The 12,601-nt window shown below is 42.1% G+C and overlaps 1 protein-coding gene across 1 annotated transcript in view; it reads left to right on the top strand.

Annotated features, from left to right (window-relative positions):
- slc27a4 (solute carrier family 27 member 4) overlaps positions 1-5,552 on the top strand; it is a 35,584-nt gene extending 30,032 nt beyond the window's left edge. Inside the window, exons 12-13 of the mRNA XM_079525205.1 lie at positions 466-612; positions 2,727-5,552. Of these exons, the coding sequence (XP_079381331.1) occupies positions 466-612; positions 2,727-2,884 (305 nt within the window). The 3' untranslated portion in view covers positions 2,885-5,552. The remainder of the gene's footprint in view (positions 1-465; positions 613-2,726) is intronic.
- Positions 5,553-12,601: the final 7,049 nt, after the last annotated feature.

The raw sequence follows: 12,601 nt of genomic DNA, 5'->3' as shown, positions 1-12,601 counted from the left end.
TAACCAGATGTGTGACAAAGAGTGTGTTTGTGTGGGACAATGTGGGACACATGCAGGGTTGTCGTGCGCGTGAATAATTTATATACGAAAAAGGCAGGCAGGCAGGCAGGCCGGCCCCTACGCTCCCACAGATAAAGCGCACATTTGAAAACTGGAGCCGGCAGGCAGGCAGGCAGGCAGGCAGGCCCCTGCGCTCCCACAGACCCACAGATAAAGCGCACATTTGAAAACTGGAGCCTGTCTATCATAATGCGGGACAACGTCTCAATTTGTGGGACGCATGGAAAGTCATTGAAATGTGGGACAATCACGCACAAATCGGGACATCTGGTCACCCTAAATAACACTGACAGCCATGACGTAATGAAAGTTTGACATCCTTAGCAGCGGTTTGCTAAACTATTTGGATTGTGCATTTGGACAATCGCTTTTTCCTCTGACATTTGGTGATCTCTGTCCTTACAGGAGCGGAGGGTAAGGCCGGCATGGCAGCCATCGCTGACCCCACCCATTCCTCTGACCTGGAGAAGTTTGTCAAGGACATGGAGAAGGCTCTTCCTCCGTACGCCAGGCCTGTCTTCCTCCGTTTCCTCCCAGAGGTCAAACAGACTGGTGGGTGAAATGTGTGTGTGACTGTGTGTGTGTGACTGTGTGTGTGTGACTGTGTGTGTGTGTGAAACATGTTTCGAGATCTAAAACAAATACATACATACAGGATCTAAAAACAAATACATACAAACTATACTATTTATATACTATTTGCTTTAAAGACGTGAAATGTGTCTTCCCGTATAGTGTTATCGGAAGGATGCATTCATACAGTGTAAAATACACCTCAGTAAAATATCCGAGCTAATTACGTTTGCCAATTTTAGACCTGCAGTATATATATATAATTTGCCTCTCTCGTACATTTCTGTGGTAATTGCAGTGAATATTTAGCGCTAGAGCAGGCGCGGGCAACTGGCGGCCCGGGGGCCACATGCGGCCCCCACCTTCACTTAATGAGGCCCTCAGGTTAATGTCAGAATACTGATATAATATTGGTTTCAGCTGTTACAATTCCATAACATGCAAACATGACCCGCTTTAATTACTTCATTCTAAATTAGTGGCTCATTGCTCAACACAAGTATAATTAAAGGCATTTGAAATTACATAAAAATGTTAATTTTCAGGATTCCAATTAAAAAATAATTAAAGATTTCAATTTGAATATAGCAAAATCGGCTATTTTTGCTACGACAGTAATATATGGCCCTAGGGAGTGAGTGTGGAAATATAGTGGCCCTCTCCATCGTCAAAGTTGCCCACCCCTGCGCTAGAGTCATCTGTCAGCAGGAACACACAGTCCTGTTTCTTTCTAAACCGGCTAAAAAGTTCCATAAGAGCCATTCTCTGAAAACATGATATCATGATTACATATTATCATAATGATCATCTTTTATTGCCCTGAAGGATATTCGTCTCCACAGTCTGTTTATCATAATATATAAAATGATATAAGCTAAACTAGATCACGTAGTCACCATTGTTCTGCAGCTTGATGTATACTTCTCATTTGGAGTTTAATGACCACATCGGGAAAAAAGTATTTTATTATACATTATTGTTTATACATGTTTGTATGTACTTTTACATTTTTGCTTAATTAAAATCAGTCAATTAATCAAACTTTACTCTTAACTCCCCTCTCGTCGAGCTTATACAAATGGTGTTTTTGGAACTATTCTGCTCGTGGGAAATTCAATCGACGTGGCATATTACAGCAGTCATAAAACCACAAGAATGGATCATAAGAACACAGCAGATAAGAAACAAATCTAGCCAGCCAGATTAAAAAAAAAGATGAGAAGATAAAAAGATAAGGAGACTTAAGGAGTCCATTGGGTCATTAGTTTTAGTTCATTTAGTTTTTGTCATTATTTTAGTCGTCTGAAATGTTTTATATTAGTGTTAGTCTAGTTTTTTGTTTTAAGATTTTAGTCGGCTAAATTTACAGTTGACGACGAAAATGTGTTTTGGTGGGCCTTGATGGTGCCATAATGCCTGATTTACAGGCATACGAGCACAACCAAACATAAAATGACTTGTCTTTCAGATCTACTGGATCTCTTCCCCACTAGTCCCTCACTAACATTTTAGTCTAGTTTGTTTTTTGTATTTTTTGGCAACATTGTCAGTATATTTAATCTCAGTTTTAGTCAACTTTCTTGTGACCACCGCGCTCTGACTTATGGTGCGTTACCAGCTTAAAACATCATAGAATAGGTAGAATCCACCAAGAATCCACCAAGAATCCAATTTCAACAGGTTTATTTCTCTACATTAGGACAAACGTTTCGGCCAACAGCCTTCTTCAGTGACACTAAAGAAGGCATTTCAACCTGTTGCCGGAAGGCATGCCATAAGGCAGCATTCAGGAGAACGGCTTTTTTTCCCGAAGTCTCCTGAACTTGAACACAGTATTTTGCATTGAACAAATTTGTTTAGAAATCCATGGCGTACACACCGCATCTCCACTAGCTAAAGAGTGCTGTGTTGCACCACCGAAAATAGCTGATCTACAAGCCCTCAACGTGTCGCAGCGCGACGCGTTGTGAGCTTGTAGATCTGCTATTTTTGTCCAAAAATAGCCCTCTTACGGGGATTTCAGCCGCTGCCTCTCTCTGACACTCTCTGCACGTCCCCCTGACGCCCCCCATGTCTTCCATTTCCTCCCTCAGGCACGTTCAAGTTCCAGAAGACGGAGATGCGCAACGAGGGCTTCGACCCCAGCACGGTGGCAGACAGACTGTACTTCCTGGACCCCAGCAGGGGGCGCTACGTGGAGCTGGACGCGGAACTACACTGCAGGATCGCCTCAGGGAAACAGAAACTCTGATGACCAAGAATCATGGCTACCAAACACACACATGCACACGTTTGAATGAATCCATAAATAGAATCAACAACAGGGCGTACAAACTGAGACAAAAGAGATACCGAATTTCAGATCCCCTGTTCCTCATACACACATTATATTCAGCCATACATTCACTGCTGCACACACATTGCAAAAATGAACAGTTGAGATGATGCCCCCCATCGGCTGGCTTCCTCACACACACGCAGATGCACACACACATAATACCGTACTCTTTCCTAGCGCCACCTCCCCCCCCCCCCCCCCCACCACCCTTTAAGAAAAATACTGAAAAACTAAAAGCATCGTTCCCATTCCACGCGGCCCCAAAAAACCCACACCTCTTCCACCACTCTTTAACAAAATGCCAGGACCAGTTCTCTCCTCTTACCTCAGCAAAATACAGAAAGGGGCAGGCAAGCAGTACACCAGGTCATGCGAATGCCGCCATGCAAACCCTGAAACGACCCCTCCCCGCGGAGACCGGCCCATCCCTCGACAAGGACAATAACCCCCGTCCTTTTTTTCATTTCCACCCGGATCCCCCCCCACCCAAATCAGATGCTTTTTTTCCCCTGCTAGGAGAGGGGAGAAACCATGGGGGGCATCTCGCATCCAGATCGCAAAAACTAAGAAACTAGCAGATAAACTACAAAACCTAATGGATGTCGAGGAGGACTGTGGACACAGTATATGTGACAAAATGGAAGGACCTACACTGTCTGTCTGTCTGTCTGTCTGTCTCCGTTGTGTGTGTTTGTTCTTTGAGAGCAGCCTGGGGGATTTAACCTGCACAATTACCCAGCAGTGACGGCTTATGTAGCTAGCCACTTAAACCCTCCACACTTAGTAAAAAAGCGGATCCGAGTTAGCTCCGTACTTGGATCTGCTCTTGTTTCCCTTCGACGTCAAATCGCTTTGCCAGACATTTGCCCCACATCTACCAGCTCAGAAAGTTGACGCGTCGAGAGCTTGTAGATCGGGGCTATTTCTGGCGAATAGGAGGAACCCGTTCAAGTGGCTATAGTATGGACTGCTTACATCCTCTCTCTACAGTACGTGCTCTTGCCTACTTCTCCTCGTCCTCTCCTCGCCTGCTCGCGTCCTAGTCCTGTAGGGTTTGTCGAAAAGACACGAGGAAACAGGGAAAACAGGAAAAGTTTCAACTCGGGAGTCAAGAGAAGTGATACCGGGCGGAGTAGCTGTAGCTGAAGGGTTATTATTATTATTATTATTATCATAAATAAATATTACTATTAAAGTGCAATAGGGCTTCAGCATTGCCAGTGCAATAATCAGCCACAACGATGAGCTGGACGTGAAACAAAAGCTTTGTATTTAAATGTCTTTTGTATTTAATATATCATACCAAATATATTTAAGTTTACATATTTTAAACGCGTGAAAACGAAATGCCTACGTTGTTGTAAACGTCACATGCATCAAAGCTCTAGTGCTCTACATTGAAGTTATTCTTCACTTTCATAACATGTCTGCGTAGCTTATAGTTATAACTCATAATAGTACCCATAATCCAGCAACACATACAGTACGTGTCCTGAAGAAGTGGTGGTTGAATAGCCACTCCACATATTAAAATAAACCTGTGGGTGTGGCTGAGAATCTGGGGGTGTGTCTGTGGGTGTGTCTAACAAAGGTACCTATGGGGCCTCTTCAGAACCCATAGAGACCATTTTGAGATTGAGGAACAAACATATGGGACCCCACTGTATACAGTACGCTACATTTGTTTTAGACACATCTTGGCTGAAATACTAAATGCATGAAAACAGATACAAGATTCTACATAACGTCTCGTTCCCTGGTGGGTGCATTGTGCAGGTTTTCTCTAGGGATTTTATTTTATTTATTGTAGTGTGTGTGTGTACATTATTTCCAAAGTGGACCCCGACTAAAGAGACAAGCTATCTCCTGTCCCACAAACAACAGTTGTTTTTTTCAACGAGTGCAATACTGCGACAAACCGCAGAGGGGGATAGTTTGTTTGAATTCAAGAGAGCCAAATGATCCAAAGATGTGAATTAAGGGATGGATAGAAGGAGGGACTTGACGGGGGGGGGGGGGGGGGGAAAGAGTCTCACTAGAAGGGAAAAAATATGCTTCTTACATCTATGTGTTAATCTGTGGTTTGTGGTAGTTTCCAGTGAAGGTTGGCAGAAGCATGAATGATCATTTAGTGTCACACCCAGAGCACTGTGCCTTATACTGTGATATTCACAGGCCCTGGCCTGCACATAGCATGGCTCCTTATGGCTAGACCCTGTTTTAGTCGCTAACCCTATATCCTATTCCACGTTTGTCTCTTAGTGCCCTGTAGATTAATGATTCCCCCTCTTTATTTGACCATTACTGTAAATGTCACAGTCCTGGAGTATCTGTACTCGGTTTGCTTCGACTTCTTAGTTAATTTGTGCCCCCTCCCTTGCTATGCCTGTGTCCCTTCCTCCCTTCACTTATACTCTATTTAGTGGACTCTCTTAAATCCCCCCCCCCCCCCCCCTCCCTCCCAGATGAGTGATTCTCAATCACGTACATTTCAAGGACCCCCCCATTTGAAAACATTTTGTCAGTCCAGGGACCGGCCATAAGAGAAGATCTGTCTTGTTAAAGACATTTTCAAACATCGTCATGGGTTGTAGATCAGCTATTTTTTGAATAGTCATCAAAGTATAATTAGGATGTTTAAACTGTTCCTAATTTTCGCTCTGAATTCCCTGAGAACCACTGCCCCAAGATCTGTCACTATCTTAAGTTATTTGGAGTATACCTTCCTTACGATAAGATATTACTGGTGTAAAAGTCATAAGGTTAGCAGCAGTACTATCTCCTAGTTGTAAGATACTATGGGGGTATCTCCATCTTGCTCTTATAATCCTTGAATCCTTCCTTCAATCTCTTCTCTTTCGGTTTTCATTCCTCCTTCCTCTTTACTCCCTCTTTTAATCCTGGCGCTGTGCTATCTTTGACCTTCTGACCTTTTCATCAGGTGCACCTGCTTCAAGGCCTATTCATAGTCTGGATTTTCGGTGGTGAGCTGACCACCGCGCCGGTGGTGAGCTGACCACCGGAGCTGAAATAACGTTGAGCGGTGGTGAGTAAAAACAGAGAGAACCGCGGCTCGTGACGTCATGTTGTAGTTCGGTGGTCACCTCACCACCGAAAATCCAGACTATGAATGAGCCTTTAGTCCTCCTCGTCTTTGTCAGGAGTCATACCTACCTGCAATGTCTGCGTTCACGTAGATGGTGCAGGACTTGGGGCAAAACAAACAGTGGTGCTGAAATATTCAAATTTCAAAATGACACACTGGCTTTGTAAGTGACGTGGTGAGACTCCGGGACGGACGGTGTTAAATCGTGTGTGTGTGTGTGTGTGTGTGTCTGTGTTCTAGACGTTGACCTTCAACCTCTTGAAAACTAGAACTCCTACCTAGGCCGCATCGCCCCCCTGTCACCCTCATTTCAGCCAGGCAGATCACAGTGCCCCCAGTGGTTATGTGACCAGATTCAGAAGATATCAACCTTCTTTTCAAGCCAAATGTACACAGTGAAATGATCCGGAGAGTTCAATTTTAAATACAAAAAAACTGTGGATTTGAATCCTGGTCTCTAAACTACCTCCCCCTGGGCGAGCCGGGGTGCCTGATGGAGGGGAAAGGAACTGGTCGGAATAACGTGTTCCTTCCACGTGCTATACGCCCAACCGGGGAAACTCTCCCCTGTCCGGGTGAAAAGAAGCAGCTTGGACTCCTCGTGCATAGAAGGAAGCATGAAGTCAGTCCGTCCGCTGTTCCCAAGGTTGGCAGAGGTAGTGTAGCGCCCAGGATTACATTAGATAATTGACACATGGGTGAAAAAAACTGATTCTGTTCTGATGGCTGCAGCGAGGATGACTAGTCTGTCCAAGTGAGTTGTACTTAACTGTGATACTGCTGAGGTTTGTGCTAGTTGTATTTTGCAGGCTGAATCTCAATGAATTCCCCCCCTTTTTTTTTTATAATTTGCACTGACTGACACTGGTGGTGACCCCCCCCCCCCCAACAGGTGCTTTCTTGATTCTTGTCAATGATTATTCACATTGTAGTCACCGGGTCCTTTCTCGTTTTTTCCCGTTTTGGGGAAAAGGATAATATTTTGTTTGAATGAAAAACGACAACAAAGCTAGTTCATAGACATTGAGATTCATGCTTGTTGTTCCCTCTGTGCAGCGTGCACGCACCTGGCAAGCAGGTGTTCTTTATAGCTCCAAGAGTGTCTGTCTCACCTTATTTATTCTTAACAATGAGTGTGAAATGTTCTCACAAATGTTTGAAAAACAAATGTGTGATCAATGAGGAAGGTGGTGTAAACTAAAGACTGATTATATGACCTATCTAGGGAATACGGCTTGGCTGTTATAATGCTTCTGACCCTGATGGGGTTGCACTTAGCAACCCTGACCACCAGGGGGTGCATGATTAAACAGCCACGCAAACAGCACAGCAAATTTGAATTATGTTTCCATTATCACTTTATTTTTTAAATGAGTTTAAATTATTGTATTTTTTTTTCTCCAAGAAATCTTAATTATAGTTTGATTGTTTCACTGCAATATGTGTATGTGTATGTTTTTCTCTGTGAAATCATATCTTTGTAATTGTGGTAGGCCTATAAGAAAAAGGGAGGTTTTGCGCCTGCATGTGTCAATGCAGCACAGCTTTCATGGCCTGGAGTTTAATGGGGACTTAAAGCATTTTTTTCCTCCTCTGCACAAGGAAAGGAAAGAGCTTTATCTCTTGAAGAAGGAGAAGGCTCGAAATAAATAGGGATCAGCTTTTAGTTCCTCTACCGATGATTACGTTCTTGGATAGGAGGTGGAGAAACTGAATACAGGTCTAGAAACCTCAGAAGCATACAGACCTCTGCGAATGATTAGAGGACAATTAAGTTATTTATGTTCTGCCTATTTATCCAGAAATATTGCAAAACGAACGTCTCTCGAACAATACTAAAACGAAAACGAACACAAAAAACCCCACAAGTTTTGTTTAATCCTGCCTTAATGGTGTGCTCTGGGGAATAAAAAGAGGTACATTCTGAATACAAAGAAACAATGCAGCTTCTGCAATTAATAAGCATTGCAAAGCAGCTGATATTGAATGAAAATGAAAGATTTGCCCATTCCATGTGGATGTTCTATACATATGTGAAGTGAGGAATATTTTCCTCCAAAATAAATTGGAAAATGCCATGTCAAAGTAAAAAAGGAAAGGTTATATATATATATATATATATATATATATATATATATATATATACAGTTGGAGGCCATCGATATTGTCCTTTTCTTTTTGCTGAGGTTTGCGTGATCTGCGCAAAAGGACAGTTAACCCATTTTGGGCGGGAACCCCTTTTGGTGTTTTAAACATTATGATATAATTTAGCTATTGAAAAATAGCAGATCTACAAGCTCATAGCGCGCCACCGAGTGGCGCGCTACGAGCTTGTAGGTCTGCTATTTTTGAAAAATCGTGAAAATATTTATTTCAGAAAACTGGAGGATTTAGAAGGATTTTTTTAAAATTTTGAGGCAGGCCTAAATCGGTCAAATGATAAGGGACAATATCAGTGGCACCCAACTGTATATGCTTGTTTCATTGGTCTTAATACCTCACTGGGTCTGCTAGCTAGACCGTACTGTTGCACTGTAATCCAACTGAATCAGGATTGTTGTTCCATGTTCACATTGAAGTAGTGAATGTGTCACCGTATTGGTTATTGAGATTACTCTATTACATACAGCTGTGTTTTAAGGTGTGATCAGAGAGATTCCAGTGTTGTTTTATGATTGGTTTATTATAGATTGTGGTATATATTTGCAACCATTCACGGGAGACCATAGTCCCATATAGGGACCTGCAGCTTTGTGCAAAAAAAACAAGAAGCCATTTCTTTATGTTTCTGATTTCTTTATCTTTTGATTCACAAAACCACTAACGACAAACAGTGCTGATCTCCCTGCAGTCTCAGATCATACTGAGATTGTATAGGAAGCAGATGACAAGCGCCACTATTAATTGTATATTTATATTTTCGGCATGTGATTAAATACATGACATTAGGCACCTTTTAGAAATCACTACTGATCAAAGCCTGGCTCACCTCATTCAGTGGGTGACATGATTGGTGATTTTTTACCAAATCCTACAGCAGAGATTGTTTGTGTCAAAGCCGTCGACAGGTTCATACTTCATACACACAGACTGAATACTTGGCCCAACAGAAGATGTGTGTATGAATCTTTCTCTGATCTTTCTGACTTTTCAGTATGCCCCCCCCCCCCCCCCCCCCCCCCCCCCCCATCTCATCCACCTGTTCACACACAATTATATTATACTATATTATGTTTTCTGGTTTTGTTTTTCCTGCTGTGATACTCAGGAACATCAAGGGAATGTGTGTGTATACTTGTCTGCGTTGTGTGCGTGCTGTGCGGACGAGTAGGCCTATATTCTTTTTTGTTTTGTTCGTTAATTGTTTGCAGGCGGCAGCTCTTAGCATGTGCAGTGTGTGTGTGTGTGTGTGTGTGTGTGTGTGTATGTATAGGGGAGGTCTGTGAGGTGTGTGTGTGACACACACTGATGTCCTCTTGTGTCCAGAGATGAATTTAATTGCTGTATAGACCATGCTTTTGAAGAAAACTGAAACAAAAAACAAAAAAAAACAATGTTGCAAATGGCAAATCAATATTAATAAAAACTATTTAAATTGTTGATTGTTAAATTGTTTTTAATATTTGTATTGACACTTTTATGACATACATACACTACATGCACGCACGCACACACACACACACGCACTTGCATAAACAAAAATCAGACCCTGCTGTACTACTCTGTACTGTACTGTACTACCCCGTACTGTAATGTACTGTACTGTACTGTACTGTACTTTCATTCCAGTACCAGATAACTGCACTGGGTCTGATGCAATGACTGGGCTATCATACAGTCAGTATGGCTATGGATTTTCAATCTATCACCTATGAACATATGAATGAATATGCTGTATCCAATATATTCTAGAAAGAATGTATTGGATCACTTGTGCAAACAATAGTGAAAATAAGAAGGCATACATATACATTGTCAACGGTCCTTCAACAGAGTACCTGGGTGAGGTAGAGCCAGAGCCTAACCCTAAATTAATGAGGGTGAACGGACCACTAAGGCCCTACATACTGTACCGATACTTTTTATGAATAGGCAAAAGTAGTACCATAGGTGGCCATTTGGATTTAGGTCAGGAGAACAGGAGGGACAGTCAAAGGCATTGTCAGTGTTGCAGTCCCGCCCCCTACCAGGGCCCAGGAAATGATTCCCCGTTCATTTTCCTCATAGACATTTCAAAAAGGATTTATTTAAAGACCTTTTAAGCCTCGAACAAAGCCAACTCTTGTCGTGACAAATCATGACAACAAACACATTTTTTGTTAAGCAGTCTTACAGCCTGGGGGAGAAAACTCTTCTTCAGTCTGCTTGTGTTGGCTTTGATACTCTGGTACCTCTTCCCCGAGGGCAGCAGCCTGAAAAAAACTGTTCTTCAGTCTGCTTGTGTTAGCTTTGATACTCTGGTACCTCTTCCCCGAGGGCAGCAGCCTGAAAAAAACTGTATAGGGGGTAAAAAATATGTGGGGAAAAGCGTGACGAAAAAGCGTGACGGAAACAACAGGATTTTTTCAAATCCTGTTTTTCATAATTTTTTATGGCTATAGCCCATGATCTCGCACGGCATACTATAGCACGCCGTTTTTCATCATTTTTGAGGATTTGAAAAAAAGGTGAAAATCACTCGAGACCATGGACTATAGCCCATGGTCTCGGAGTGATTTTTGTCTTTTTTTCAAATCCTCAAAAATGGCATGCTATAGTATGCCGTCCGAAAATAATTATAAATTTGGCATGCTACTAGTCCTACATACTTACACCTAGAATCCCCATTCAAACCTATTTAGGTTCATCTTACGGTGGACATGTTTGCCTGAAAAGGAATCTTTGAAATGTTTCATAGTTTTAGAGATATAGTGCTTTAAATTTGAGAAATTTATAATGGCAGATAGTGGCACGTCAAAAAATCACTTTCACCTAGAAACTCCATTCACACGTTTTATAATTCAGCTTACTGTGGAGACACATGCTGGAACTTTTTACTTTGAATTGTTTTGTAGTTTCTGAGTTATTTAACTTAAACGCCCAATGCATTCTCAATGGCAATAGCTCAAACTTTGGCATGCTACTAGTCCTACATACTTACACCTAGAAACCCCATTCAAACCTATTTAAGTTCATCTTACGGTGGACATGTTTGCCTGAAAAGGAATCTTAGAAATGTTTCATAGTTTTAGAAATATAGTGCTTTTAATTTTTTTTAAATTCAGAATGGTGGTCAATGGCAGATTTTGGCAAGTAAAGATTTGAGTGGGGTTTGAACCCACAATCTACAGATCATGCAGCCAGTGTGCTAAGTCACTGATCTACTTGCTACCTGCCACAATGCAGTCTGCTGTTCCCTTTGAGTACAACATTGATACAAAAATAAAATAACAGGAGATTTGTCTACTGTTTCTTTTGCTGTTGTTTATCTCTAGACGTTTGAATGTTTATGAACCACAATGGAAACAAGTCTCTGGCTCTTCTGTCATTATCTATTCAGCCTTTTAAGAACAGCATGCACAGTGCCTCACTGGGTACAGAGCCTGCCTGGGAATCAGGAGGCTGCAGGTTCAAGTCCTGGCTCTGACATCAGCTGGATTTTAACTCACAACCTCTGGCTCACATGGACGTCATCTTAACAAGGGTGCCACTGAGCTCTCAGTGATTTTTAGGTTGTAAGTTGTTCTTCTTGGTGTCACTTTTCAAATGGGGCCTTGGGATCATGTACAGAGCATTTGAATGGTGCTGTGCATCAAAGGTGTCTTTAGTGCTTTTAAGTGTCTTGTGGTGGCTTTGATACTCTGGTATCTCTTCCCCGAGGGCAGCAGCCTGAACAAAACTGTTCTTCAGTCTGCTTGTGTTAGCTTTGATACTCTGGTACCTCTTCTCCGAGGGCAGCAGCCTGAAAAAACCTGTATAGGGGTGTGTGCGGAAAAGCGTGACGGAAAAGCGTGACGGAAAAGCGTGACGAAAAAGCGTGTTTTTCATCATTTTTTACCATGGGCTGTAGCGCATCTCAGACGGCATACTATAGCATGCAGTTTTTCATCATTTTTAAGGATTTGAAAAAAAGACGAAAATCACTCAAGACAATGGACTATATATAGCCCATGGTCTCGGAGCGATTTTCGTCTTATTTTCAAATCCTCGTTTTTCATCATTTTTGACCATGGGCTGTAGCCCATCTCAGACGGCATACTATAGCATGCTGTTTTTCATCATTTTTGAAAAAAAGACTGCTTAGTTTTTGCCATTTACTAGTTGTATATGTTTTGCCTTTTTTCTGCATTATTCAATAAATGCTTAAATTACACTCTGCCTTGCTGGTCGTGACTCTGCACTTGGGTTCAATACTTTTTGCCACTGTGACACATCAAAGGTGTCTTTAGTGCTTTTAAGTGTCTGCTTGTGTTGGCTTTGATACTCTGGTACCTCTTCCCCGAGGGCAGCAGCCTGAAAAAAACTGTTCTTCAGTCTGCTTGTGT

This window comes from Electrona antarctica (assembly GCF_951216825.1).
Source record: "Electrona antarctica genome assembly, chromosome: 16".
Taxonomy (NCBI): domain Eukaryota; kingdom Metazoa; phylum Chordata; class Actinopteri; order Myctophiformes; family Myctophidae; genus Electrona; species Electrona antarctica.
This window is presented reverse-complemented; position numbering and strand designations above follow the sequence as displayed.